Source organism: Mustela lutreola, chromosome 7 (genome assembly GCF_030435805.1).
Source record: "Mustela lutreola isolate mMusLut2 chromosome 7, mMusLut2.pri, whole genome shotgun sequence".
In the NCBI taxonomy this organism is placed as follows: domain Eukaryota; kingdom Metazoa; phylum Chordata; class Mammalia; order Carnivora; family Mustelidae; genus Mustela; species Mustela lutreola.
Window position 1 is genome coordinate 80,692,836 of NC_081296.1, and position 27,897 is coordinate 80,720,732.

The 27,897-nt window shown below is 55.7% G+C and overlaps 2 protein-coding genes across 3 annotated transcripts in view; one reads left to right on the forward strand and one right to left on the reverse strand.

The window, feature by feature from the left end:
* The first annotated feature begins 2,827 nt into the window (after positions 1–2,827).
* LOC131837207 (serine/threonine-protein kinase WNK4-like) overlaps positions 2,828–27,897 on the forward strand; it is a 37,555-nt gene continuing 12,485 nt past the window's right edge. The window contains exons 1-2 of the mRNA XM_059183419.1: positions 2,828–3,656; positions 3,751–3,913. Of these exons, the coding sequence (XP_059039402.1) occupies positions 3,630–3,656; positions 3,751–3,913 (190 nt within the window). The 5' untranslated portion in view covers positions 2,828–3,629. The remainder of the gene's footprint in view (positions 3,657–3,750; positions 3,914–27,897) is intronic.
* The window catches only part of ZFHX2 (zinc finger homeobox 2), a 32,527-nt gene continuing 13,171 nt past the window's right edge, over positions 8,542–27,897 (reverse strand). The window contains exons 1-9 of one of the 2 annotated variants that reach the window (XM_059181683.1): positions 21,821–23,879; positions 21,111–21,628; positions 20,318–20,558; positions 18,990–19,064; positions 18,478–18,536; positions 16,668–16,868; positions 16,093–16,219; positions 12,447–15,914; positions 8,542–12,183 (exon numbers count right to left, since the gene is read on the reverse strand). In XM_059181683.1, the coding sequence (XP_059037666.1) occupies positions 11,204–12,183; positions 12,447–15,914; positions 16,093–16,219; positions 16,668–16,868; positions 18,478–18,536; positions 18,990–19,064; positions 20,318–20,558; positions 21,111–21,628; positions 21,821–23,864 (7,713 nt within the window). In that variant the 5' untranslated portion in view covers positions 23,865–23,879 and the 3' untranslated portion in view covers positions 8,542–11,203. Of the gene's footprint in view, positions 12,184–12,446; positions 15,918–16,092; positions 16,220–16,667; positions 16,869–18,477; positions 18,537–18,989; positions 19,065–20,317; positions 20,559–21,110; positions 21,629–21,820; positions 23,914–27,897 lie in introns of those variants that run through there. The other variant, XM_059181682.1, reaches the window with a different exon arrangement.

The following is a 27,897-nucleotide window of genomic DNA, read 5'->3' on the forward strand; positions in this document are numbered from 1 at the left end:
TGAGAGCTTTTGTGACATACAAACTCCTGCCCCCATTCCCACTTCCACAAGAAGATAGACTAGACTCTCCAGAGGCAGGGAAAGGCTATAGGGTTCCAAAGATGGGGTTGAAGGCAGAGGGCGCGGTGGAAAAGACCAGGCCCGGGCCTCCGTCCGCAGAGGGAGGGAAGGCGTCTGGGTGAAGCTCTTCAAGAGCACAGGTAACTGGTAAATCCCATAGCAGCCTGGTCCCAGACTTTTAAGTCCTCCCCTGTTCCAGAGGTCAGGAAATCTTGGTCCTGATGTCAGTGCTATCACCTAGTGGCTCTGTGACCTTGGGCAAATCACTTCACCTTTCTGAGTTTCATTTGCTTCTACTGTAAAATCAGGGAATGGTTACTAAAGTCTCTCTCCATCTCTGAAAGTATAGGTCTGTGGTTCTAAAGGTTGTTATGGCTGGTGTATTGCATTTAAAAGACCAGAGCCTGTATGCTATTCCTTTGTTCATGGACTGTTGGGAGGCTGCTGACCTGGGGCCGGCTAGTCCGTCTGCTGGCTTTCAGGCCACAACCACACCTGATCACTTAAGAGAGCTTTCCCCAAACTGGAACACTGCTGTGTGAATAAAATTAATTAAATTAGAAAATATGAAAATGAGGGTTCCGTGGCCCAGTGACTTTGAGTATCTGTGGGTTAAACACATTGAACATTTTCTTTTTTCACAGGACTTCTCAGAGCCTTAACATACCAGTATGCATTTTGAATCTCGTAGAGGGGGAATAAACAGAATTTCCTAAACAAATCTGATCATGGATCCATTTTTCTAAGGAGCAGTCCATCAGATCAGTGTTTCATAGAGCAGCTACAGAAGTTTCCCTGTACGGGTGTCTCTTTCTCTAAAACCAGAAACAATTGCAAGTTAGGTGGCCCCTACAAAGGTCACAAATTCTTGACCTTCAAGGTGGGTAGGAATGTTTCCACTCTTCCTTCTCTGGAATCCCAAAGACAGGCAGTCTTTTGTCACAGTCTCCCTAGTGCAGCCTTGCAGGCAGTGCCAATGATTTTTGCTAATTGCTATTGAATTCCCCTTGAATTGACACCCCTCAGGGTTCCCCATATCGGTCCCCCATGCCCTCCTGCAGCAAATGCTCACAGATTGTCCCCTTCACCTTGACAGAGAGGTAGAGAAAGACAAGTCAACATGGGCTTCTCTGAGCTCCCAGAGCTTCCTTTCTGTGACCTGGTCTAAGGATCATTGTAGCTGGATTGACAGGTAGTAGCTGTTGACTCTGGTGTGGGGTTGATATTCTGTAAGAGACAGGAAGAAAGCTGCTGGAGTCCCCCACGTAAGGAGTACATACTTTGTGGGATGAAAGGTAAGCTTGAGGAGGAGGGGGAATTGGCTGTCCTATTTGGGCAGGAAGGGCTGTGTTGCACTCCCTTGGACTCTGTTTTTATACCCCATTTTCCACACGCATGTCTTATCACTCTGCCCTTTTTCTCCTTCGTCCTTTTTTGGGTTCTTTTCATCTCCCCCCGCTCTTGTAAGCAGACAGGCTCTCCTTCCTCTTCCCCTATCCCAATTTCCCAATCCCCTCTTCACACCCCTGCTGCCCTCCAGCCTGGCAGCCTACCCTGTAGGAATGTTAATTAGCATCCACGATTTAATTAATTCAGTAGCTAATTAATGATGGGGGGATAGAGAGCTGGGGTGCAGGGAAGCTTGGGGCTGGAGGTGGCAAGGAGAAAGAGCGGAGGCTGCAGAAGGCATCGCAGATGGCTGTGTGGTGGCTGGCACAGTGCCCACCGCCATGGATGCAGACACTCGGCGCGCACGCACATGGACACACGCACGCGCGCGCACACACACACACCAAAAACGAGAGGGTGATCGAGGAATAAATTCAAAAGCAGGGAGAGAAGGGCACAGGGGCCCTGGGAACTGGGGGTGGGGAAGGCGCTAGATCTATTTGAATCTGCTCCGGAAGTGGAAGAGGAGAAAAAAAAAAAAACCACCACAGGCGCAGAGAGAAGAGAGCTCTCCCGATACCCCACCCCGCCCCCACCCCACCCCAGCCACCCCTCCTCCCTGGCATGGGATTCATGGGCACCTGCTGAGGACAGGGTCCCCTCCCTCTGCTTGCCATAAATATTGGCACCGAGGACCCAGACTCAGAAGGACAGGACATTCCCAAGGAAAATTGTGGGGTTTTTTTTAAGTTGCTTTTTATAATATATGTGTATATATATATTTTTAAAACATTACACCCGTTTTGGTATGAGGGCGGAGGCGAGTGAAAGAAGGTGACCGAGCCAGGAGGAGAGAGCACAGATGGCTTGGTGGTGGTTATGGTGTGGTGAGTTGTGGGGAGGAGGCGAGGGGGTCTGGCAGAGGTTGGGGGTGGGTGGAATGAGGACCCTGTTTTCCGTTCGGTTTGCTGTGGATGAAGGAGAGAGAAAGAGAGAGAAAGGGGGTGGGGAGAGAAGTGAAACAGATGGCAGAGTGGAGAGGCGGCAGCCAGTGCCGGCACTGCCCAGCCTGGGCGGACCCAGCCCCCCACCCCCACCCCACCCCCCCACCCCCCCGCCTGCCAGCTTTCCAAATGCCACCCTTCCCCCATCCTCCCCTCTTCCCATCCCCCCAGCTTGGCACTGATCTCCGAGAGAGAGGGAGGGAGGCTGGGCAAAGAGCATCTGTTCCCTCCATTCTCCCCGCTCTATCGGCTGCCAACCTAGGGCCATCGTCTGCCTCCATCACCCCTCCGCCCGCCTGCCCGCCCGCCTACCCACCCAATCCCAAACGGGTGCTGGATCAGGTGCCGAATCTGGCTGACTCCTCGGGTATACCCGTCACTATGCATTGCTGTGTGTCTGCCACCGCCGCCTGGCACTCATGGGGCCGTGTGTGTGTATGTGTGTGTGTGTGCGCATGTACATGTACGCATAAGCGCGTGCTGTATGTGAGCCTCCTGGGCATGGGTGGGGGTTGGCACTGCGGTTGCCAATCTAGTGTCCAACCAGAAGGACAGAGGGATGGAGGGGAAGAAGGAGGGGAGAGGTGCGGGGCCCGGGAGGGCAGAACAGGGTGCATGGGTTGCTTCGTGCTGCCTGCTTTCAGGCATTGGCACTGCAGCTGCCACCCTCATGCCCGCGGAGATGGGAGGAGGCAAATGGGGAGGGGGGCGGCGGTAGGAGTCCTGGTGCTCTGAGAGGAAGGATTGCTACCTGGGAGCCATTGGCATCACACCCATCATGCTGGTGCCCCGAGCTGGGGCAGTGGGAACAGGGGCCCCAGGAGGCAGAGAGGAGGGGCAGGGGGATGTTAATGATCTTGCTGTCCCTCTGGAGCTCAGCTCTGAGAAACAGTTGGACTAGGAGGTAGTCAGCCTTCTTCCAGTCTGGGAAAGTAAAGTGGTGGAAAGAGTAGACAGGGAAGTGCCAAGAAAGTGTCTAAGAGCTAGAAGGAGGGACCGTGCCACTGCTCCCTGGGGAGAGCTCCTCGGGGCTGGCAGTCTGGCCCTTTGTGAAAAGCAAGGGGACACGGACATGCGGCCGTGGGTGCTGGCACTGCCTGAGGAGGCTGGCACAGGCTCTAGCATTGTGTGGAAGGAAGAAGGGGGGCAGCGCCTCTTGCCAATCTGCTTGAGAGGATGGCAGTGCCAGGAGTGAGAAGGGAGGTGAGATGTTGGGCTGTATGTGTGTATGTGTTTATGAATTGTTTGGGAGAACAGACTTATTTTCTGCCAGGACCTCCTTCCTGTTCCCTCTTAGGCATGGGGAGTGGAGCAACAGAAGGAGAGAGGCGTGAGGACACAAAGGAGGACGTGCGCCATTGCCAAGACCCCAAGGAAGAAGGATGGAGAGCGCTGGCAGTCCTGTTTGGCCCCCGGCCAGTTTCCTGCTGAAGATGGCCAAATCCTCCGGCCTGGTCTGTGTATGTCACTGTGCGCGCGTGGTGGGGGCGGGGTAGGGCTTGCTTGCTGAGCTGGGATCTAGAAGGGGAAGGGCACCTTTCCCATTTGGACTTTACACTCTAACAAGTGAGGTATCTGATTTTCTCCCTGGTGCCTTCCTGTCCTCTCACTCCCTCCCCTCCACCCCTCTTTCATCTCTCTATCACCATCTGGGTCCTACTGCTTGGCACCCAACCAACTAGACGCCGCCACGCTTGGCAGTGCTGCACTGGCACGTGAATAGTGTCTCCGATCCGGGCACTGCGGCAAACCCCAAGCCGCCAAACATGCTCACGACCGCCGCTTGGTGGCAGAGAGAGAGGGGGCGCATCTAAGCAGGCTGGGCATCGGGCGGAGCTCTGTGCTGGGGGGTGGCAGGAGACGGGACCCTGATGTCAGTACTCCCGCCAACCCCAACCAGACACCCACCTCCCTCCCACCTCACTGCAGTTACCTGCTACCATACTCTGTGTTTGAGCAGCTCTTTCAGGGGAAGCTGGAGCACAGAGGGACAAGGGCACAGGCAAGAAGCCAAATTCAAGGCACCAGGCCAATGGCCTGTCCAACTTTCTGGGCAGTGAGGACAGAAAAAATACCAGCAGGGTGAATGAGAGCTATAGAGAGGCCAGCCAGTTGTGTTGCCACAAAGCCGGTGCCAGAAGAGGCTGGAAGAGAAGTAGGGAGGGACCCTCAGGCCTTGCTGCCAGGTAGTAGGGTGGTTTGTGCCTGTGTGTATTTCATCTGCCTTGTGATTGGCTGAGCTGTGATTGAGATGAATCAATTTTTCCTCCCTGGTTAAAAGGCCCATATTCAATAACAGTCCTAGAAAAATGAAGAGGTGCTCTTGGCTGAGAGAGGTAGGCAGGTATAAGGAAGACAAAGGCAGATTTAGTGTTTAGGAATTTCTCAATGGCACCCCAGTTAGGTAGAATGTGGATAAGTGTCCATGTCTTTGAAATCCACCCCTGGAAGGGAAACCACAGATCAGCAATGAGCCCTTGTAGAAAGGAAGGCTCTTAGGAGGAGAGGCCCCAGCATATCTGTGGTGACACAGACCACCCCTCTGCCGTCAGGAGCAGTTTCCTTGGCAGTGCCACAAAATTGGACCTTGGGCCTCCATCTGGAAGAACCTCTAGTAGATTGGGCTTTCTGGGTAGCCAGAATCCATGGATTAGTAACTAGGAAGATATGTGGGTAGAAGCTTTGGCTCTGGGTGATACTGAGGGAGGCTGGGTGGCTCTGATGGAGGATGGGACCTGCCCAGAGGGAAATCAAGCCATTGCCATGCTGGACTGAACTGCTTAGGGTTGGGGGAGCTCCGGTTCTAGCATTTCTGGAAGTGGATGCCAGCTTCAGAAGAAGGGAGATGGTTTCCACAGCAGAGGAAAAAGCAGGGAGACACTCAGCCAAATGGGTGAGTGGACAATGTTTCTTTTCTCCTGTTCAAGAATAGCCAACGTAAGCAGAAGACAGAGTCAGATTTTCCAGGTGGTGGTGGTGGGGCTGATGGCAGGGTATTGGGAAGACAAAGCTGAGGTGATGTTAGGCCCCTGGTGGTATCCCTGGTGGAGCAGGGTTGGGTCTGGGTGGAGAGTGAGGGGAAGGTCACAGGCATGAATGGGCTGAGCAGCCCAAATCAGGGCTTCTTGTATTCCAGAGAGCATGGGATCACTTTAGGAGTTTCCAACTCAGCAAATCTGAAGTGTGGTTCAGAAATGTGCATTTTAAGCCAGCGCTCAGGCGACCATACTGCAGGTAGACAGAACTTGGAGAGACTGTTCTGAGATGCGGCAGTCACCTGCAGACCATTAACCCTAGTCTGGGCTTTCTAGGCCTTTGGCATCTTTCTTCTTCCTCCCCAACCACAGGCATGTCTTTTTGCTGTCATGCCTGTAATACATGTGTTGTGGGATGTGTGTCAGTGTGTTGTGAGTAGGAGCAGCAGGACGAATAGGACAGATCATGAGGTCAAACCAGGCAGATTTAGCCTGTCAGAACCATGCTTCTCACTGGCAGTAGTTATCACAGAAGAATCCCTTAGGGAACACTTCTGAATTCTGGTGGGCAGCTGCCCTATGTTTTTGAAACCTCACCACCAAGAACCACTAGGTTAGGAGCATCGCCAGGAGGATGACTGTCTTTGGTCTGGTAAAATTTGTGTGGCTTCTGTGGCTCAGAACAGCATGAGTCCTAATTACACTGCTTTTTGGAGACAGATCTGTGTCCTGGATGGACAGAGTATAGGGCCTCGCCTAATGCAGATACCTAGCAAGATGCAAATGATGCTGTTTGAGCACTTGGTGGGAATGAGCACAGTGTGGGTCACTCAAGTCTACTGGAGAAGACATGGTATAAGGTTGGATATCAGGGAAGGACTGTGGATGTGGGGCATCCTGAGCTCCTACTGATGACCTCTTTCAGTGTTTTAGCCATTGTTTGTGTGTAAAAGTAAGTGTGTGTGTGGTGGTTGGTAAGATTAAGAGTCAACCCAGGGGGGTGGGGCACCCGGCTGGCTTAGCTGGTGGAGCATCTGACATTTGAATTTGGGGTCATGAGTTTGAGCCCCACATTGGGTGTAGCGATTTCCTTAAAAAAAAAAAAAGAAAAAAACTGTCGATCCCAGGTCACCTTTCCCCATCACCTTCCTTCTAGTACACTTATAATCAGCCTGCTTCCCCACTAGCTTCTAGCCAGACACTGTTCTGTGGCTGGAGAGCTGTAGGAAACACCAGGCTCAGACTACTGACCGGGAATAATGCCATTTACTTCTTGTCTGTCCTTTGTGTGGAAGGTTGGCTGGGCCCTCTGTATGACGGAGAATGACAGGGTGGGTCCTCACCCAATTATACACTCTGCCCATAACGTGTGGTCTCACCCTGGAAGCTTTCCCTGGGATTGCTTCCCATCTCTCCCCAAACTTGACGAGTCGCAGTCTAGATCTCTGAATGTCCTCTGTCTGGATTTTCTTTCATCTGCCCTTTTCACAATGTATCCAGGCTGTTCTCATGCAGACTGGGTCTGTAGCCCTTCTTGTGGCAAGCGTTCCTTGGCATTGGAGCAGTTCTTCCTTAGTCCTCAAGGACATCCTCGGGGCTTACAAGTTGCTCACTAGTTGTTCCCAACTGGTGTTTTAGCTTCCCAGTGCAGCCTAGAGAGAAGGGCTCCCTGTGCCTAGCCTTCCTATAACACAGCGTCCCAGCCCAGTTCAATCCTGTTTCTAGGAGTTTTCCTTAAAGTTTCCTCCTGGTTTCTCTTCTCTCTCTCCTCTCTCTAGTGTCACAGTGCAGAGGAATGGAAGGTCCTTTCACCATGGATTGCAGCCTTTGGTCACCCTTCCTGACTCTGATTACATTGCCCCGTTCATATTTTATTCTCACCTACTGTTGGATGTGAAGGAAATGAATATGTCCTGGAGGGTGGTTGTACTTACAGGAAGTGTAGGTCCCTACACGGGCCTCTGTACCCATGGGGCCCATCCGTGCTGGCATGTGTGTACCCCCACGGCATTCTTCGTGTGGCTCTGCTGGCTTCTGATGGCATGCATGCTTGTTTCCTTGGTGCAGTCATATACACAGAGCTCTGTATTTCAGATGTGATATTCTATACACGGATGAATGATTAGATGAGAAGACGTGCATTAAAACAATCAGGCTGGTGGAGGTTTGGGAAATTGGCGATCTGATCTGTAAGCCTTCTACATGGCTAAGGAACAAATAGATGGAATTAAGCAGATGGGTGCTATTGGGTGTGGAATACTGGCTTTCTTGGTTCCTGTGCATGTTTCTGTAAGGACACTCCAAGGACTAGGGGGTTGAGGGAAGAAGGGTTTATTTTTTCTGGCCCTGCTGCAGACTCTCCCCCATTTGGCTGCTGTAGCTTTAGATTTTTCTCATATTCTAGTTGAGAAAGAGGTACCTGAACCCATCCCCACATGATTCTGGTTTAGAGTAACTACAGCCAAGCTCCCATCCACCTCCTGTCTTCTGGTACTGATCCTAACAGTAAGTAGGCTGGACCAGAATTTGGACACGACACCTTAGGGCCCATGTATGTTAGAAACCGGAGTTCTTTGCCCCAGGCCGTGGAAGACCAATGGTAGAAGCCAAGGATTCAAGCTCACTTTGGGGTTGTTGGGGTGGGGCCTATGTTACAGAATAGGTGTTGATATGCCAGGCATTTAAGTTGGGTCTGCTGCTCCCCAGGAGAAGCAGTAGGGTTTACCCAGGATGACCTGGTATTCACCTCTAGCATTCTGCATGGGGCCTGACGACCTGGCCTTCCTTCCACCAGAATGGCCTGCTGAGCATCTCTGAAGCAGGAGCATGGCTGCTTGGGACTTTTGGTCTGAGAATGGGGTTGGGGAGGAAGGCTTCCAGCCACTGGGGACATGGAATGGCATACCTAACTCTACTGTCAGGCAGACTCTTGTCTCTCAAGTTACAAGGCTCCGGGTAAGGACAGTGGCTTAGTGTCAGCTCCCATCCCCTACTGTGCATGTATGCCGTGTCTCTACACCAGGGTGTCCCCATGTAAGAAAACATGCCAGAGGGCAAAGAAGAGGCACAAGAGGGATTTCTGGCTATGTTAATTCCAGTTCAAATGACAGCAACGTGTCCTAGTTGTAAACTCCTAAAAATGCCCGACACCTCACCTCTAATCATCCTGTACCAGGCGTTTGCCCCAGTTTTCTTTTAAAATGTTTCTTCTTTCCCTCCTATCTTTTCTTCTAATTTTGTGTTTGTTTTCAACTTTTACACACGTCACATTCCCTGAAAGCACAGAGTGAAAAAGCTTCTTTCCACCTACACATGCTGCTAAGAAAATAATTTTATACACAGTTTCAATGGGAAAAGAAAAGGATAGGAAGGGAGGGACACAGGAGAGGTGGGAAGGGTGGTGGCAAGAACGAGAGCTTGATGGGGCCTGCATTTGTAACTGGTGTTACTGGAAGGACTCTTTGTACCCTCCCCCCGGTTTGCTAGAGTTGGAGCTCTTCACTTTAGAAATGCATTGGGAAGTGAGGTTCACAGAACATGTGGGCACTAGCGACTCGGCTGATTTTCCCTCCTCTTTTCTCCCACCTTTTTGGCACATAAGCCTCTGCTTTGGTATTAACATGTTCACAGGGCGGAGCAACAGGCCAGGAAGTGGAAATCCCAGGGCTGACTGAACTGTGTGCATACATATTAAATGGATGAGGGTAGTGAAAGAAGCCCAAAGGGAGAAAGTTTGCAATACCTTGAGAGGGGAGGTCTCCTGGGCAAGGGCGGTAGCAGAAACTGTCTGGAGGACTGGGAACTTTTGCAGGCTTTTCTTTGCCAAAATAAAATACCTGCTTTTAGATCTTGTGCCATTGTAGCTGGGCTTTGGGATCACCGGTTCCCATCTGATGCTGGCAGAAACAATGTTAGAGGTGGGGAACCCTCTTCTAGCCCATTCCTTTTTCGTTGATTTCCCTTGGTGATAGCATTCTGTCAGATTCGCCTTGTGCTTTGGTCATTGCCTAGCCCACCTCCCCAACCCCGAGCCTCCTGGGACAGCCTCTGACTGGGTGGTGCCCCCAGCAGCTGCTGCTTGCTGGTGGGAGGAAGGGCAAGGGCAGAGGAGGAAGGAAGAACATAGGTGGGGAATAAAGGTCCCCGCAAAAGCAAGGATTTCAAGTGACCAGGAATGTGAAGGGGACACTGGACATGGAAATAGAAGTTGGGGATAGATAGAAGCGAATGAGAGGGAGCAGTGGTTAGCTGTAGTTAAGGGAGGCATATGTGAGATTCAGAAACCATGATATCCTGTCCACCCACCCCTTTCTTCTGGGACTGCCAAGATACATTTGGCAACACTGACTTTCCTAACTAGTGACTGGGAATAAAGAGGTGTTAGCAAGCCTGATACTCAGTTCAGAGGGCACAGGTGGGTCTCTCCCAGTCTCCGGGCTCTTCTCCTCATGGCCAGCCCTGGCCTCGGAACCTGAGCTGGCTAGGGTCAGTCTGCACAGCTTTCTGTCCCAAGGATCACCATACCCATGCAAGGACTTAAAAGCCATTTGCTCTTCCCAAGACTAGCAGTTTAAAGAAACACTTAACATGGGTGAAAATGGACACAAACGGGGGGGAAAAAAAAAACACTTGTTTGACGGGAGAGTTTGCAGTTTTTTTCTGTATTTTCCAAGTTTATGTTTTACTTTAGTTCATTCCTCTGTTTCCATCTCTCTCCTGTGCACATACGCACGCGTGCTCTCTCTCTTGCGCTTTTTTTTTTTTTTTTTTTTTTTTTTTGGTTGTGTGTGTGTTTTAGTTTTTTTAAAAGAACTTTGGATTTGCCGTTGGTGGGCAGCGCCGGTCCCGGAGGCTGGACCCCCCACATGGCAGGGCTGGGACAAGGGGCGGGCCCACGGCTGCTGAGAGGATCTCTGTGTTTAAAGCCTTTGAGAACAAGTTACTGCAGTTCCCAGGGTGCAGGGTGGGGTTTGGCAGAGGGGTTCCTGGCGGCGGCTTCCCCTAGAGTCCAGGCCGCAGGGGCTCCTATCAGGCAAGGAGAGGGTCAGGAAGGAGGAATGTGGGGAGAGTGAGCTGTGCGCACTTCTCCCCCCTGCCAACCTCCAGTTTGGTCAGAGTTTTGTGGGCTCCCTGCCCATCCCAGGCTCCAACCTTGGGAGCCAACTGGGTATTTGGAAAGTTTGTGAGCTGTGTGGTGCTCTAGACAAGGGGGTAGGGAGAGAGAAGGGGGAGTAGCAAAGTTTGTTTTCCTTCCTCCTTCTTTGTCTCGGGTTTTCTTTTTCCTTTCTTCTTCTCTTTCTCACTCTCTCTCTTTTTTTTTTTTTTTTTTTTTTTTTTTTTGGTGTTTTCTCAATCAGTGGAACAGCATGGGCTGACATACGTGTGTGTATTTGCAGGGGTTGACTGTGTTGGGGGTGGTGAATCCAGTGGGGATAAGGTTGTAGGAAGATGGATTCTAGGATAGATCTCGTGTGTGGTGGGCAGGGCAGAGATGAGCAGACCATCAGGATGACAAATGAGCATGTGTCTATGAAGACGTGGGGCAAGGAGCCGCAGAGGATCAGTGTGTGTCTGGGGGCTTGGGCAGGGGGAGGAGGCAGGACTCTGCTGGAGGTGGGGTGTGTGAAGCCCACTGAGGGTGGGAATTGAAAGATTCCCAGGAGGCGGGCAGAGCCAAGGGTTGGGTGTGGGGGATTTGAGCTCCCACCAAACACCCCTTGGGGCAAGGGAGGGGGCCCTGAGGCCTTCCCCTCTCCCCCATCTTGGTTTATCTGTTTATAAAGCTAGAAGTGTAGAGGTAGTAGTAGTTTTTGGGTTGGAGTCCGTGTGAGGTAATCTTGCTTCCTCTTTGGCAAAAGCCACAGCAGCCGTGGCGGCAGTGGCGGCGTTGGTGATGGTGATGGCTGGGCCCCCTGGGGGCGGGGCCGCCTTGCGCCTATGGGCCGAGGAGCGCAAGTGGGAGGCCAGGGCTTCGTGCCCACTCAGCAGCACCTCACATGCGAGGCAGTGGTAGGTGCAGATGGGCACCCGCAGTGGGGGGGGCACAGAACCCCCAGAGCCCCGCCCAAAGAAGCAGAAGGATCTCTGGTGAGCAGTGGCTGGGGCCTCCCCATCGAATGCCATCTTGCACTGGCGGCACAGATAACAGTGGGTCACATCCACGGTGGAGATGCCGGTACTGGCCGACAGCAGCTCCTCGGCCTCCCCAGCCTCCCCCTCCCCTGCAGCAGCCAGTTCAGGAGGCTTTGGAGGCGCTGTGGTTGTGGGCTCGGGGGGCTGGGGTGGTGGCTGGAGAAGGGCGTTGGGGAGCAGTCCGATGAGGGTCTGAGGTATCACAGGGTTCATGGGAAATAGCCCCTTCTTCATGCCATAGAGCTGTTGGAAGTAGGCCCCCTGCAACTGGGGGCCAAAGACAGCTGGTGGTGTTGCCCCCCCAGCGGGGGGCAATGGGAAGGGCAGGAATTGGCCCCCCAAGAGGGCTGGGACAGTAGCCTTCAGTGCTTTGAGGTTCTTGAGGGCGTCAGTGGAGGAGTTGGTGGGGGCTGCCATTGGCTTTCGTTCACCAGAGACTCTGTCCCCAGAGGGCTCAGTAGGGGGGCCTGGGGCAGGGTCAGTGATGCCTGCTGTGGAGCTGTTAGTTTGCTCTGGCACAGGTCTCTGAGGTAAGGGGCAGCCTGGGCCAGCAGTCTGGACCACTGTGGTGGTAGGCAGGACTGAAGTGGCGAGGCCGAGGAGGCCAGAGGAGGCTGCAGGGCCTAGGAAGATGAAAGGAGTGATGAAGGATTAGCCACCTCCTGGTCCGTCATCCTTCCTTCTGTAGGCCACCTCCAGCCACACCCTTGCCCACTCCCGCCACCTAGCTGCCACACACCCTTCCCGCCCTTCTCTCCACAAAGAGCCTGAAACTAAGGAAGGCCACAGGAGGCTGGAAATGGGAAGAGTCAAGGAGGAAAAAAAGGAGACCTTCACTAGAGAGGGGTGCTCTCTGCAGTCCAACCCCTCCCAACTGCCCACTCACCTGAACTGAAAGGAGCTAAGCTTCCCAGCGGGGACTGGGCCAGAGCTGGGCCGGACAAGAGGACCGGGGCCAGGCGAGGCAGGGCCGGGGCAGCCCCAAGGGGCAGAGAGGCAGATGTGGTGGCAGGTGTGGCCTTGGGAGCCAGGGGTGCCTCAGGTGCTGGGGCCAAGTCGTAGCACTTGCTTTCACTTTTCAGCTGGGCTCGGACGGCCTCTTTGAGTTTGGCGAGGTGCTGGCGTGAGAAGAGATGGCCTCGGCAGGAGACATAGAAATCATACTTGACATCACAGTAGGGACAGTCGGTGCGCTGGGCTCCCAGGGGGCCCTCACTGCTGCCCCCAGCCCCGCCAGCTGCTGCCCCCTGCAGTTTGGCCTTCTTTTCCTTGGCACGAGCATTCTGGAACCAGACCTGGATGACTCTCTTGGGCAGCCCAATCTCCTCCCCCAGCACCTCACACTCCTGCATGGTCGGGGTGCGGTAGGCCTCGTAGCAGGCTTTCATGATCTTCAACTGCAGGCTGCTCATCTGGGTCCTGTAGCGCCGTTGCCCCATTCCATCTGGAACCCCAGACCCCCCTCCTGCTCCTCCACTGCTTCCTCCAGCCCCAGGGGACTCCGGTTCGGCCAGACTGGAAGCAGATGAATCGCTGAGATCGCCTGCAGACGGACTGCAAGCCTCGCTTTCTGGAGAAGCTTTAGCAGGTTCATCGGCACCCTCTTCCTCACTGGGTGGAGGGGGAGGTGGGAGGGGAAGCGGTGGCTCTGGTGTTGGGGTGGTGGCCTCTTTCCCCGGTGGCAGAAGAGGCAGGGGCCCGGCGGCAGGGGTAACCGGGGGGTAGGGAAAAGCAGGTGCTTCCCGCTTTGAGGCCTCCCTCCCAGTCCCGTCGTCTACCTTGCCCAACAAGAGGTTGAACTTGGGAAATGCTGCGGGGGTAGACGTGATGGGCTTGACTGCTGGGTTGGGCACTGCCCCAGGGGTGCTTCGAAACTGGCCTTTCCTCTCCCGGGCCCTGGTGTTCTGGAACCAGACCTGCACCACTCGCTTTTTGAGTCCCACCTCCTCGGAGATGCAGTCGAGCATCTTGCGAGTTGGGTTGGAGTCTTGCATGTACCAGCGGTACAGGATCTCCAGCTGCTCCGGCAGGATGGTGGTGCGCAGGCGCTTGTCCCTGGGGGGATCGCTCTCCCCTCCCCCGCCCACCTCACTGCCTGTCGGGGACAGGCTGCCCTCCTCATGCTTCCGTTTGAGCGGGGGCCCTGGCGTGGGCAGAGTGCCGGCCACCAGGGGGCTCCGCTCCCCGAGCACCAGCAAGGGCAGATCTAGGAGGTTCGGGGCCGTGCTAGGCTGCAGGGATGGCAAGAAGTGCAGCCGCCGGTGACTGGCGAGGAGGTCTTGGCTGGGGAAGGACATGGTGCACTGGTCACAGGTGTGGGCCGGGGAAGGTGAGGGAGGGGCATTCCCTTCAGGTTCTTTGCCTCCTGGCTTTGTTGCCTCTGCTTGACTCAGCTCTTCCCGGTCCGGGGGCTCTGGTGAGGGACCCTCGGGCCCTGTGGGGGGTTCCATGTTCTGTTCCTCCTCTGCTTCCTCCTCCTCTACCTCTTCCTCCTCTTCCCCTCGCTCTGCCTCTTCCTCCTCCTCTTCAGGGGACTGGTCGTCATAGCATTTCTTGAGGTGCCGCACCAGCTCAAAAACGCATGAGAAGGTGGCATGGCAGCGTCTGCAGCCAGAGGCTCCCCCGTTGCCACCTCCGGTTGTCACAGGCCCACCCTCGATGGCATTTTTGCGTGCTTTCTGGCGGGCATTCTGGAACCACACTACCACCACACGGCTAGCCAGGCCCAGGAGACTTGCAAGCCGTTCCACCTCTCCGTCCTTGGGGTAGGCACTGGTCTCAAAGAAAGACTGCAGAGCCTGAGTCTGGAACTCTGTGAACTTGGTTCTGGAAAACCTACGGCCTGCAGGCACTAGGGGAGGCAGATTCCCTCTGGAGCTCTCTTCCTCCTCTGGGGGCCAACGTCCTGCCCGGCTCCGCTCCTCAGAGGGATGGGTCCCCCCAGCCTCAGGCTCCGGGACCAGGAAGGGAGGGCCCAGTGGGGGAGCTGGTGAATCCAGGGACCCATCAGGAGGTTTGGGGGGCTCTGCAGGCGGTGGATACAGGCTGTCATAGCTCTTTCGAAACTGAGCAGCATAACGGCTCAGGGCCTCAAAGGGCAGGAATCGGCGGTGGACGTGCTCCTCGTGTGTCTTGAGGATGAGCATATTGGAGAAGAGTTTCCCACAGGCCCCACAGGCCAGTTTGTCCCCACCCCCCAGGGCCTCTGGTGGGGGTGGGGTTGGGGGAGGGGGCACAGCCTGCTTGCCTTCGTTGTACTGGATCACCAGCTCAAAGCCGAAGTTTTCTAGAAGGGCTTTGGCTGCAGTGCGGGCTGCTTCGCTGGGCGTTGAGTTGGGGGGTGAGGTGGGCCTTGTCTCACTCCCCTCTTCTGCCACGGGGGGCCGCTCCCACTCCCGGTCAGCCAGCTCAGCCTTGGGGGGCGGGGGCGGGGGAGGAGGAGTGGCAGCTGGCAGGGATAGCAGGGGTGCAGGCCCCGCCAGTGCCAGCTTGGGCCCCACCTTGAGGTCATGGAGGTAGAAGGGCAGGAGCAGCTGTTGCTGCTGGAGCTTCAGCAGTGATTCGGGCACCAGAGGGAATGGGGGCAAGACTGGCGGGGTGAAGAGTGGGGCTGGGAATCGGTGCAGGTCCAAGGCAGGTGGGGGAGGTGACAGGAAGGGCAACCCAGATATGAAGCTACCAGGGTCAGGGCCCTTCTTTTCAGTGCCCACGTCCCCCTCGGTCTCGCCCTCTTTGGGCTCTTCCTGACCTCGCTCTGGCCCCTCCACCTTGGCATCAGCCTTGGTCCCCCGAGAGCGAGTCTGGTGTAGAACGGAGCGCATATGGATCTCCAGGGTGGAGCTCTGGTTGTAGGAGACCCGGCAGACCGTGCACTTGAAGGGCTTGTCTGTGGCAGCAGCAGTGGGAGGCGCGGCGCCCGCCTCTCCTCGGGCAGGGCCGGATGGGTCAATGGCAGCCTTCTTCATCTTGTGCAGGTGGGAGACAGAGTTGTAATGGACCAGGAGGATATTCTTCTGTGTGAAGGATTCCTTACACACAGTGCACTTATAGGGCCGGGCAGGGTCAAGAAACTTGTCCAGGGCAAAGTTGGTGGTCTTCCGATAGGTCAGAGGGTGGCGAGAGTCAGCTGGAGGGGGCTCTGTGGGGCGTGGCTCCCCGACACTCCCCTCTTCCTCCTCAGCCATGGTGGGTGGAGGGGCCATTTCTTCCACTGGGGCCTCCGGCCGAGGGGCTGGAGATGAGGCTGGAGAAGGGGATCGATCAGGGCTTCCTCGGGGCTTGTCTGGGCCCTCAGCTGAGGGCGGGGGAGGCTCAGGAAGAAGATCAGGACTGGCTTCAGGGGTCAGGTGAGGGTCTTCTGAGGGAGAGAGAAGGGGCCATAAGTAAGGAACTTGGTCTAAGGTCAGACCCCACGGGCTACTCAATGTCTAGGGCAACCGATCCTTGCCTCGGTTGACTTCAGACCCTCCTGGTCTGTGGAGCCCAGGTCCCCTTTCCTGCCACCTTGACAGGCTTGCTGTCCCCATTCTTACCTGCATCCTGTTCTCTGGTGGGTGCAGCCTCTGGCCCAAGAGCATGGGGCTCTGGGGCATCCCCCAGCGGGCAGAGAGCAGGCCCAGGCAGCACTTTGGTCATAAAGGTCATCTCTACAGTTGTGGCCTGTAACAGAAGAAAGCCCAGTGACTGACCCACGCCTCCCCCACCCCGCCTCCCCCACCCCCTGCCCTGCTCTGCACCTGCGCCCACACCTGTGCCCAGCCCCAGCTCAGGGCTCCTCCTGGACTCGCTCCCCCTACCTTCTGCCCTTCCCCAGAGGAGAGGGCCTAGGCTGCTGCCTCTCCAATGCTGCAGCAAGAGCGTGCTGCTGAACAGCTCTTGTCAGGATTTCATGGAAATGAAGGAAACGCTGAGCTCCCTCACCGGCAAGCAGAGACAGCCAGACAAACTCTGCTAAGTGCTGCTCCCCAACTGTAAAACCACCCCAAACCTGTGAAATGCTGCTTCCTCACCACTACCCCCCCCACCACACACACACAAATACACACTTGCCTGGACACCCCTGCCTTTTCTTCCCCTCAGGTCAGGTCCTTGCCCAGCCAGTACTCACCACAAGCAGCAGCTTCTCCACGCACTCGGGCACCACATTGTGAAGGTGGCTAAGGTGGAAGTGCAGGGCAGGCCGGCCCACCAGCTGCTCCTGGCATAGCGGGCACCTGTACTTGGGCTGCACTGCATGCTGGGAGAGTGTGTGAGCCCTCACCTGGTCGGGCTCTGGGCTCAGGAAGCTGCAGTACGGACAGCAGAACACCTGGGGACACACAGCGGGGGGAGGGGGTGCCAAGGGAGGAGGCATCAGGGAATTGGGGGGCCACTATCACCCCACCCCGTGTGCCTGAACACAGCAAGATCCCTCACGTCCAATTTAGGAGGAGTGAGCCCCAAATGAAGGCTTCAAGGCATCATGGGGATCCAGCCAGAGGCAAGAAGCTGGCTCCTCCCTCATTTCCCTTAGATTGGGACAAAGGCCTGGGCTAGACTTGCTCTTGCCTTCCTTCTTTGTCCGGGTCTCTCTCTCCATTCTGGCCTCTGTCTTTCCCATCTATTCTGCCTTGCTCATTTATCCAGCTAACAGTATGGCCCTGTACCTGCTCCCCCGAATTTCTTACCCACCCCCACCCTGTCAGCGTCATCTCTGGGGAATGGCTCCCCGGCCCTCTGCACATCTGGAACCAGAGGCTGCTCCTTCATCCCCGCCCACTCTGCGCCTCCGAGGTCCCTAACCTGAGTGTCTTCTGTAGAGGGGTCCTGCCTACCTGTCTGCTCAGAAGCTGGCTCATTCTCCCAGCGGCTTAGCGGCTCCCACTCTTTTCCTTTTTCCCTTCTTAATGTAAACAAACACCACAGCTCCCCCAGCGGCCCAGGAAAATTCTGGCCTGGCTCTGCTGGCGCATTCCCGCCCACACCTCCTGAGGGGCGGGGCCAAGGGAAGGCCCTGCCACAGCCTTAGTCACCTGACTGCCTAACCTCCAGCCTGCCGCAGATCTGCCCAGCTCGGCTCACAACCTCTCCTGCCGGCTGGTGCCACTGGTCCAAGCCCACATACTGGGGGAGGGAATGGCCAGAAAGGAAGGGCATCCAGATGCTCATGTTAAAGCCCTCGGCCCTAGCAGCAGACATCTGCATTGGGTCTGCAGGAGGGAACAGGAGCGAGGAGGCAGGCCCAGCCAGCATTGTCATCTGTGAGAATGCAGTAATGGTGCGAGCTGAGGGGCAGCGCGGTGCCGTGGGACCCAGGCTGGGAGTCCCCTCACAATACCACTTCGCAGCCACAGAGCTAAACCACCCAGGTCCTGCCTACCCCAGGCCAAGCCCTGAGGCCAGACTTAGAGAGCTGTGGAGTTTGCTATCTAGGTCAGTCATCTGGGCTGGGGCCTCAACCCTCAGGAAGGGGGTGCCCAGATGCTTCCCTGCAGGCTCAGGGCCTTCTGCAGGAGATGACCATTGTGTCTTTCTGGTCATGACAGGAAGAGAGAGCTGGGCAGCAGCTAGTCTTATGGTTTGGGCTTTCACTTTTCATTTCTTCACTTGTGTCTTACCCCCTCTGTCCTCCTGCTTTCAGCCTTTCCTACCTCCACACAGCTTCTGTCTCCCCATCTCTCTCAAGTCCTGCCCACCCTTGTCTTCTCCCTCTGTCCTCCAGCCCCTCTGTGGTGCTGAACACCTGACTGGCCCTAGGTGGCGTTTCTCAGTGTGGCGTTCTCAGATAAGTCACAAGCCTGACAAAATTCCATCTACCTTTAAATCTGAAATCTGTGTGTAAAGCTCTACCAAGGAGAATTTTAGGCTTTAGAATATGAACAGATCACAGTAACACCAGACCCCTGACCCCAGCTTTTCCCGGTTACCCCAGTTCTGACCGTGGTCTGGTTGGCATTGTCTCCTGGAGGGCCAGTCTTGCTCTCTGCCTCTTCAGAAGCTTTGAAAAAGAGAGGAGATTAAAGAGACTCTGACAGCCCTCCCTCTTCCTTTCCAGATGCCCATCCCCACCCCCACCCTGCCAACCCTGACCCTTAAGATGACCTGATTTGTAGCAGAGAGCTTCCAGAGTAGAGGGTAGGCTCTGGGGAAAGGGGGGAAGGCAGGAAAATACAAAGCTGCTGTACTCAATACAGGGAGAGAAGGCCCAGCAGGGCTGACCCCAGATTAGCGGGATGGCCAGTTTTGAGCCTTTTGGGGCTCCCCCTCTTCCTTTCCCTCCGGTGAGTCCTTTCTTGCATCAGTTTGGCTCCCTGTGCCCAGGAGGCCTTGCTGTGCATCTAGATTACTGCCATATCCCCTCTGCATCTCAGAATGTATGAGGAACAGGGCGGGGAGCGGGGCGGGAAATGGGGCAGGGATAGAGGGAAAAGGGACCAGTTGAGCAACTCACCCAATTGTTCTGTTTTGTTCTGAGCATCTTTTTCAGGGGTGGGCGGCTCAGCTAAGGGGGTGACAGGAGGCTTGCCTGTGTAGGAGGAGGGGAGAGTCGGCTTAATAAAAGAGTGAAGCATCAGGAAAGGGAAGACACAGGGCAGAGGAAGCAGGACAAGCAGCCAGGAGGAGAAGATGGATGGATGAGCCACCAGGCCAGAGAGGACAAAAAGCTGCCAAAAAGAAATACAGGATGAAGGAGAAATGATGGGATTAGAGCTAGGAGGGCATAAGAGATCCTCTCTATGAGCCCAGCCCTCGTCATTTCAGGATGAGGAAGCAAGTCTGGCCATAGGCAGCAGAGATGGGGCCCAACTTGGCTCCCTGTCTTGACTGGTCCTGGAAGCAGGGAGCCCAGAACCATAAAGGGAGGGGCACTGAAGAAGGAAGGTGAGGCCTGAAATGGAAGCAGGTGCAGTGAGCAGAGAGGCAGCAGGTCTATCTGGGAGAGGAGATTACCACTCAAGTAAGAATTGACAGATGTGTAGGAATTTATTTTCGGTGGCAGCCTAATTAAAGTGTTAAAGTTCCTTAACTCCGTTCAGCCCTGCGCCAGGATCATTAGCTATTGATCTGGGCCCCTCCGGCACTTAACTCCAGCCAGCATATTGGCAATTCAATTAGCACCAGTCAATGCGGCCTGTTCCTGGTTCCTGCTGCCCGCACCCTCACCCTCGCCCGCCGCCGGCCCCTGCAAGCCCGGATGCCCGTGCCCACCTCTGACAGGCTCTTCTCCTGCACCCTCTGGATCAGTGGTGCCTGGCTGGCTGTTCCTGATCTGTTGGTACAACCTCAGCTGCCTAAGGGGGACCCTAAGCCCAGCCTTCGGGCTGAAGACCTCCTAGGAGACAGGAAGAGGTTGGGGAGCCGGACAAGGGCTTCTGCTCCCTGCTGCCTTAGGGCCAGGACCACAGCTCCCATCTCTTGCCCAGCATGAAGCGGATTCCATTCTGTTCTTCTACCTCCTCTCTCCTTCCTGACCAGCGCCTGCTACCCCCAACACCTAGCTAGTGTTGCTGGAACCCCGCTTACCATTCGCAATTGCCAGGTGACTCTTCCTCTCCTCCCTTCCCCTCCCCTCCCGTTCTCTGCTCACCACCCAGCAAAGCCTCTGTCCTCCTCTGTCTCCTCCCTCCCAAGAGTCTCCCCCGGGCCGCCCCACTGTTCCCCACACCCGGTTTCATCACGCCTTCATGGGGGCTCCTTTCTCATGCTCTCGACTGTCCACAGACCCATTTCTCCTCACGGGTGTTGCCTTTTCCCAAGCCCCAGCACCCGCTTCCTCACCGGGAGTCCGCAGCTGCCCATGGCTGAAGCTCAGGATGCTCTGCAGCGCTGAGAGCCCATCCTCGGCCGTGGGGCCGCCTTGCAGCAGCTGCAGGCGCCGCTGGGCCTGGGCGTCGCGGTGGGCCGGTGCACGCAGGTGCTGTAGCACAGCCAGGCGGGACGGCGTCTCCCATGCACACAGCAGGCAGCGGAACAGCCCCAGCTCGGGCCCGGCTGCTGCCCCTTCCATCTCCAGCAGAAACTGGAAGCGTGGAAAGAGGGTGCTCAGGCCCCAAGGGACAGGCCCCTCTCGATCTCAGGGGCCCCTCTGCCTCCCTCAAGGGAGCCTGAGCAGAAGCACCCCCACCCTGCACACTCCCTCTGCCCTCCTCTGGCCACCTGGATAGGATTGCTCTTCCTCCCCCATCTCCTCCTCTTCCTCCTCCCAATCCTGGACTCCCTCCTGGTAGGGGGATGGAGTCTGCTTCCATCCCCTTGAACTGCTGACAAGATGGCCTAAGCAGACAGAGACCCCACCTCTCTAGTCCCAAGCACCAGAAAAGTTGAATAAAGTACTGGGTTCACTTTGTCTGTGTCCATCATCCTTTGGTCTCCTCTCCATAATCATCTCCAAAAAGTCGATGAGCCTGGTACATACTTGCCATTTTATCCAATCTTGCCCGCTCCAGGTTTTCCCCTCACTCTCCCACTCGTGGGTGTCTCCCTGGTCCATCCCCGTGCCCCTCTCCTCTCCTCTGTCCCAGGGGCTCTGTGCCAGGCCCCTCCAAGGCCAGGCCCTTCCTGCCTCCCTCACCTTATAGATCTGGCTGTTTTCCTCATGGGCTGCAGCCCGGGCGTGCAGCTGCATCTTTTCCTTGCTGTTGGACTCGAAGTCACAGATGTTGCAGCGCAGGTGCAGCGGGGGCACGGAGCCATAGGGAGCCCCGTCTCCCAGGGGCACTGGGGCAGGGGAGCCCACGGCCCCACCACCCTCCCTTAGGTGGGCGGCCAGCTGGTACTTCTGCGCATGTTTGTCAGTCTTGAGGTGGAGTTGGAAGTTGGCCTTCAGCTGGGTGCCGTAGCAGCAGAGTTTGCAGCGGTGGGTGTCCCCGGCCACCTCCTTCCACTCAGCCTCCGGGAGGCTCCGGCCCACGCTGCAGTGGTAGAGCAGCAGCTCCAGGCTGTCCGTGCTGAAGGCCTGGCACACCAGGCAGCGGAACACCTTCAGGGCCGGGCTGTCGTCTGGGGGCGGTGAGGTGGGCAGGCCATCGGACAAGGGGCCCAGGAGCTGACTTGGAGGCAGGGGGGTATCCGGGGAGAGGCTGCCAGGGGCTGGGGGACAGAGACAAATGAGTGGCCCAAGGAAGGAAATGGGTGGGTGGGCAAATGAGGGCAGTGCAGAGGGAACTGGGGTTACCGGGGGAGGGGGATTGGGGGGTTCTGGCCCTTGGGAGCACATAGGGCCTGGAGTTTGGGCCCGGGGAAGGGAGGAGGGGAACCGGGTGCAGAACCCAGGCTACTTACCAGGTGTGGGGAACTTGCGAGCAGACGCTCCAAGGTGGTGGAAGCCGTTGAGAAGCAGCTGGGCTTCCAGGGGCTTGTCTGGCCTCAGCCCAGAGCCGGGCAAGGGAGCCTGAGGCTGCCCCAGGGCCTGTGGCCCGAAGTACTGGAAGAGTTCAGGGGTGGGGGTGGGGGCGGCTCCTGGCGGTGGCGGGGGGCCTGGCCCCACCAGCCCAGGTGGCAGGCCCAGCGGCAGCCCCTGGTGCAGCAGCAGCACATTCTGCATGTGTTTCTCAGAGGTCATGTGGATGCGCAGGTTGCGGGAGATGTTGGTCTCATAGCTGCACACCTTGCACTGCCAGGAAGATTTGGTCTTGGGCTCCTTGTCCCCGGCAACAGCGGGGAGCGCCGCCTCTGGGGGGCTGCCCTGGCCCCCTGGGCCCGCCTGGAAGCCCTGAAGGTTGGCCAGGTGCTTATCCGACTGCATGTGGATGCTGAGGTTGCCCTTGGTGGTGGTGGAGTAGTTGCACACGTCGCAGCGGTAGGGCTTGTAGCCGCAGTTGTAGCTCTCGCCCCGGGCCAGGCGGGGGTGCGCGCCGCCCGCGCTGCAGTAGCTGCAGTGGCTGTTGCTTTCAGGGTGCTTCTCCCGCATGTGCACATCCAGGGTCTGCTGGTACTTGTAGTGCCAGTTGCACTTGGGACACTTGAGCGTCTTGCAGGAGTTGCGAGAGTGTAACAGAGACATGTGGCTGGACAGGCTGAGGCCCTGGAAGGCTGCGGGGGCCGGGGTATAGTCGTCAGCCAGGCGGTAGGGCTGCGGTGGGTCGCTGGAGTCTTCAGGGGAGCCGACGAGGGCAGGGAGAGTGCCCCCCTCCTTAGAGGCGGGTGAGCTTTGGTTGAGTGGGGGGCAGAGCCCTCCGTCCTCTTCTTGCCCCTCGGAGAGCCAATCTGGCCCTGCCTCACCTGCTGCCATCTGTGATTCTTTGGCTTCGGCTGGGCTGGGGTCCCAGGTGGCGGGGGTTGCGGGCGGGGAGGGAGGGCTGAGGGCCATGACTTCGTCGGCAGGCAGGACAGGTGCCTGGGCTTTGGCCTCAGTGGGGCCATTCTCGGGCGGGGGTCCGTTTGCCTCTGTGCTCGCTGTGCTGCTGTTGTTGGGGGGGCCTTCTAGAGGGGACTGAGTAGGTGGTTTTGGTTCCAGAAAGCTGAGGAGGGCCGTGCAGCCCTCCTCTCCCACCTGGAGCACAGCTGCGTTACTGGGCAGGCCCAAGTGTTGAGCAGGGGTGAGCTTCACCCCATGAGACTGTGTGTGACCCACAAAAGCCTGGGGCCTACTGAAACCCAGGCGGCACAGGAGGCAGAGCCAGAAGAGTGCCCTGTGGTCTCCTCCCCTGCTCTCCATAGGGCCATCTTTGGGATCTCCGGGTGGGTTTGGAGCCAGCTGGTAGCTCCAGAAGGCTCCATCCCTTCCCTCACAGGTGGCCGGAGATGGCGCTGAGGTATCACGGGACAGAATTTGGTCAGAAGAGCTAAAGCCTTGGATTGGGTCAAAGCCATGTTGGATATGAAGGGCAGTGAGGAGTGCAGGGGTCGAGTGGGCAAGGAGGGGCAGGCTGGGCTCTTCTTTGATTCCCACCTCGCCCCAAGGGAAGCCCTTTGGTAACAGTTCACTGCCACCTGTCAGGGACAGCTTGGCTGCGAGGTAGGCCTCACCACCAGCTATGAAGAACAAATGGTTGCTTAGGTCCACGGGTGGGAGCCCACCTCCTTCCTCCTCCTGCTCCTTGTCTTCTTGAACTCCTAGGTCCTTTGGTGAGAAGCCACCACAGCCAGGCTCTTCTCGGGGCTCCCCAGTCTCCTTTGGTGGGACGAGGCCACAGCCCAGCTCCAGGGCCTGTCCCCCCGGCTCTGAGGGCCTCATGCTCTCAGAGCTGGAGGGGGCAGCAGGGGGATCTTTGGTGACAGGGTCAGCGGGGGTGCTGGGGAAGGAGGTGTCCGGAGACGGGGACGAGGCATGGTGCCCAGGGGTGGGGGTGGCGCCGGCGGTAGAGGGTGCGTTAAGGGTAGCCATTGCTGACGGAGGAGTGCTGGGGGTTCATCTCAGCGTGACAGCCAGTACCCTGCAGGGGAAACGTGGAGAGAGAGCGGGGCCGTGAGGTGGCAGGAGACACTCAGCCAGGTAGTCGACCCTCCAGATACTCCAGCCCCACTAACTTCTTTCCCGAGCACAGACTCAGGTACCGTCTGCCAACGTGAAGCTTCGCCTTAGTGCTAAGTCTTCAAACCTACCGTGTTCAAAATCAGAACTCTGTATTTCTCCCCTGAATTTGGTCCTCCCATCTTTCCTCTCTCAAAAATTGGTACCTCCATTGAGCTGGTTGCTTAGGCAAAAAAGCTAAAAAGCGGGCAGGCACCTGGGTGGCTTGGGAGGTTGAGCGTCTACCTTCGGCTCGGGTCGTGATCCCAGGGGGGAGTCCACTTCTTCCTCTGCCCTTCCTCCCACTCATTCTCTCAATCTGTCTGTCTCTATCAAATGAATAAAATCTTTAAAAAATCAATAAAAACCAAGGGCAACTGGATGGCACAGTGGCTTAAGCCTCTGCCTTCAGCTCAGGTCATGATCCCAGGGTTCTGGGATCGAGTCCCACATCGGGCTCCCTGCCTCGGGGAGCCTGCTTCTCCCTCTCTCTCTGCCTGCCTCCCCCTATTTGTGCTATCAAATAAATAAATTTTTTAAAAATCAGTAAAAACCTATAAGGTTCCTCTTGCTCCCACTCATATGCAACTGGAGAGCAACCTCTCAGACACCTGTCCTGTCCCTCCACCAGCGTCCTCTCCACTAGCACCATCGTGGCCCAAGCCACTGCCCTTCCTGAACCAGGGCAACAGACTTCACATAGTGGCCTCCACTTCCACTACTGCCCCTACAGCCCAGTCTCCTTCCATCCAGCAGCAGGAAAGATCTTTCATTTAATTCTCAATTATGAAAAATGCCAAGGTGCCTGGGTGGCTCAGTGGGTTAAGCACCTGCCTTTGGCTCAGGTCATGATGGTGGAATCCAGGTATCAAGTCCCAGCATCATCAGGCTCCTGGCTCAGCAGGGAGTCTGCCTCTCCCTCTGAACTTCCCCCCCTTCACGCTTTCTCTCTCTCACGCGTGTGCTCTCTCTCAAATAAATAAATAAAATCTTTAAAAAAATAAAAGAAGGGGTGCCTGGGTGGCTAAGGTCACAATCTCAGGGTCCTGGGATCGAGCCCCGCATTGGGCTCTCTGCTCGGCAGGGAGCCTGCTCCCCCCCCCCCCAACGCCGGCCTCTCTGCCTGCTTGTGATCTCTGTTTCTGAGTCAAATAAATAAAAATTTTTTAAAAGATTTTATTTATTTATTTATTTATTTATTTATTTTTAAAGATTTTATTTATTTATTTGACAGAGAGAAATCACAAGTAGGCAGAGAGGCAGGCAGAGAGAGAGGAAGGGAAGCAGGCTCCCTGCTGAGCAGAGAGCCTGATGCGGGACTCGATCCCAAGACCCTGAGATCATGACCTGAGCCGAAGGCAGTGGCTTAACCCACTGAGCCACCCAGGTGCCCCAAGATTTTATTTATTTATTTGACAGACAGAGATCACAAGTAGGCAGAGAGGCAGGCAGAGAGAGAGGAAAGGAAGCAGGCTCCCCGCTGAGCAGAGAGCCCGATGCAGGGCTTGATCCCAGGACCCTGGCATCATGATCTGAACCAAAGGCAGAGGCTTTAACCCACTGAGTCACCCAGGTGCCCCTAAATAAATAAAATCTTAAAAGAAAACTGCCAGACCTATATAAAAGTACAGGAACCCTTTTGTTCTCATCACTCAGCTTCAAAAGCCACCAACACATGATTGGTCTTGTTCCATCCATATCCTCACCCATTTCCCCTTTTCCCATATTGTTTTAAAGCACATTTCAGTTATCATAAAGAAGCATCTTTTAAAATGTAAATTGTAGGGGCACCTGGGTGGCTCAGTGGGTTAAGGCCTCTGCCTTCGGCTTAGGTCATGATCCCAGGGTCCTGGGATCAAGCCCCGCATCCGGCTCTTTGCTTGCCTGTATGCCTACTTGTGCTCTCTCTCCGTCAAACAAATAAGTAAAAATCTTAAAAAAAAAAAAAAAAAAAGTAAATTGTAGGGGCACCTGGGTGGCTCAGTCATTAAGCGGCTGCCTTCAGATCAGGTCATGATCCCAGGGTCCTGGGATCGAACCCCACATCAGGTTCCCTGCTTGGCAGGAAGCCTGCTTCTCTCTCTCCCAGTTCCCCTACTTGTGTTCCCTCTCTCTCACATAAATAAATAAAATCTTTAAAAAAAAAAAAAAAAAGTTGTACTACAAAGAAGCAGCTTTTAAAACGTAAACTCTATTTCTGCCTAGAACCTGTCCATGATTTCTCACTGCACTGTGAATAAGATCCAAACTCTGTTCCTGATTTACAAAAGCATCTATCTCATCTAATGCCTACCCACTTCTGACACATCTTCAAATCCTCCACCCCGCCTGGCTGGCTAGCAGCGGTCCACTGGCCTCTCCGTTCCTCAAACATGTCAAGTTCATTCCCACCTTAGGGCCTTGCCTAAGGTAAACAGCCTAGACCTCTGTTTAGTCGCTCCTGCTCATTCAGGTCTCTGCTTACCTGTCACCCCTTCCAACAGGCCTTCCCTCCCTACAGAGGCTACCAGGCCCTGGGGGTTATTTTCTTCAGAGCTTTACCACTACCTCCTATTTCCTGGTTTACATATTTCTGCCTAGAATTCTAGAAGGTCAATGCCAGGAGAGCAAGAACTCTTGTGTTATTTATTACTCTATCATTAGCACCATGAAACATGCCTGCCACGTGTAGTCAATACATTATGTGTTGAATGAATGAACTCTAGGAAAGACCCTCAGATTTTCCACTCACTGAAGGGGTAGTTGCCCTAAGTCAAGGTCCTCTGGCAAGGGAGGCCACAGTGAACTTTCACTGGCCTGCAGGTGCCCTCCAGATCATCCATCGCTAGTCACTGCACGCGGAATAGGCAGAGGCTTCCCTGGCCAGTTGGAAGATAACAGCTGCAATGTGATTAACCTCCTCCTCCCCAAAGAGATTAAAAAAAAAAAAAAAAGTAACAGTAATATTATTATTAGAAGCTATCCAGGTCCATCTGCCACAGTCCTGGTACTGTGCTAAATGCTTTCATCAATAATCTCATTTAATGTAACAACCAACCACCTTACTTTACAGAGAGGTTGAGCAAGCTGCTGACTGTCACGCAGGTCCAAGAAGGTGAAACGAGAAAAGGACCGGTGGGGCCCAGATGGGCCCCTCCAACTACCTGGTTGGTTCTCAGACCCAATACAGACCAAAACCGCCTCCAACCGCCTAGCAATCAGAATTCCCGGGCTCCGTCCAGCTGAATAGAAGCACCTGGCCTCCCAGGCTGCTCCCAACCTTTTTACCTTGATGACCACACCTCCCTGCCCCCACCCAACTCACCAATTCCCCAGACATCACCATCCCATACTTCTCCCCATGTCCTAAGTGGCTTGCATCCTTTCCAGTTTTTACTATCAGCCAATCTCTAATAACTTAACCTTCCGAGCTCAGCCCAGTGCCGGGAAGAGATGTGGCCTCTCCTTCCCTGGGCCACCTCTAACCCTCACCTTCAGGCTCTTCCATTAGGACTTGGTCTTCAGTCTGGCCCCACCTAGCCTGCAGGCCCCCTTTCCCACTCCCCCCCTCCTCCTGGGGGGCTAGCCAGGCGTGAAGTCGGAGCCATTAAGGAGCTCCGCGTGGGGCTGGAGCAGCATGCTAATGAAAATGCAAATCAGCACCTGGGAGAGGGGTGGAGGGGGTGGGGAGGTCGTTGGAAAACCAAGAGGGAAGTAAAGGAATTAGATGGAGGGGTTATCCTAGATACCCAGAAAGCAGAAGCCCGACCCTGTCTGAGAAAGGTGTCCCCCCGCAGAATCCTTGGGGGTAGATGCGCTGGCTCACGAGGGTCTGACAATCCACTGTCACCCCCCACAATGGGGGCTTGCCACCCTTCCACCGCCCCATCTGGTGAGAAGGACTGAGGTTGGGCCCGAGGGGCTTCTC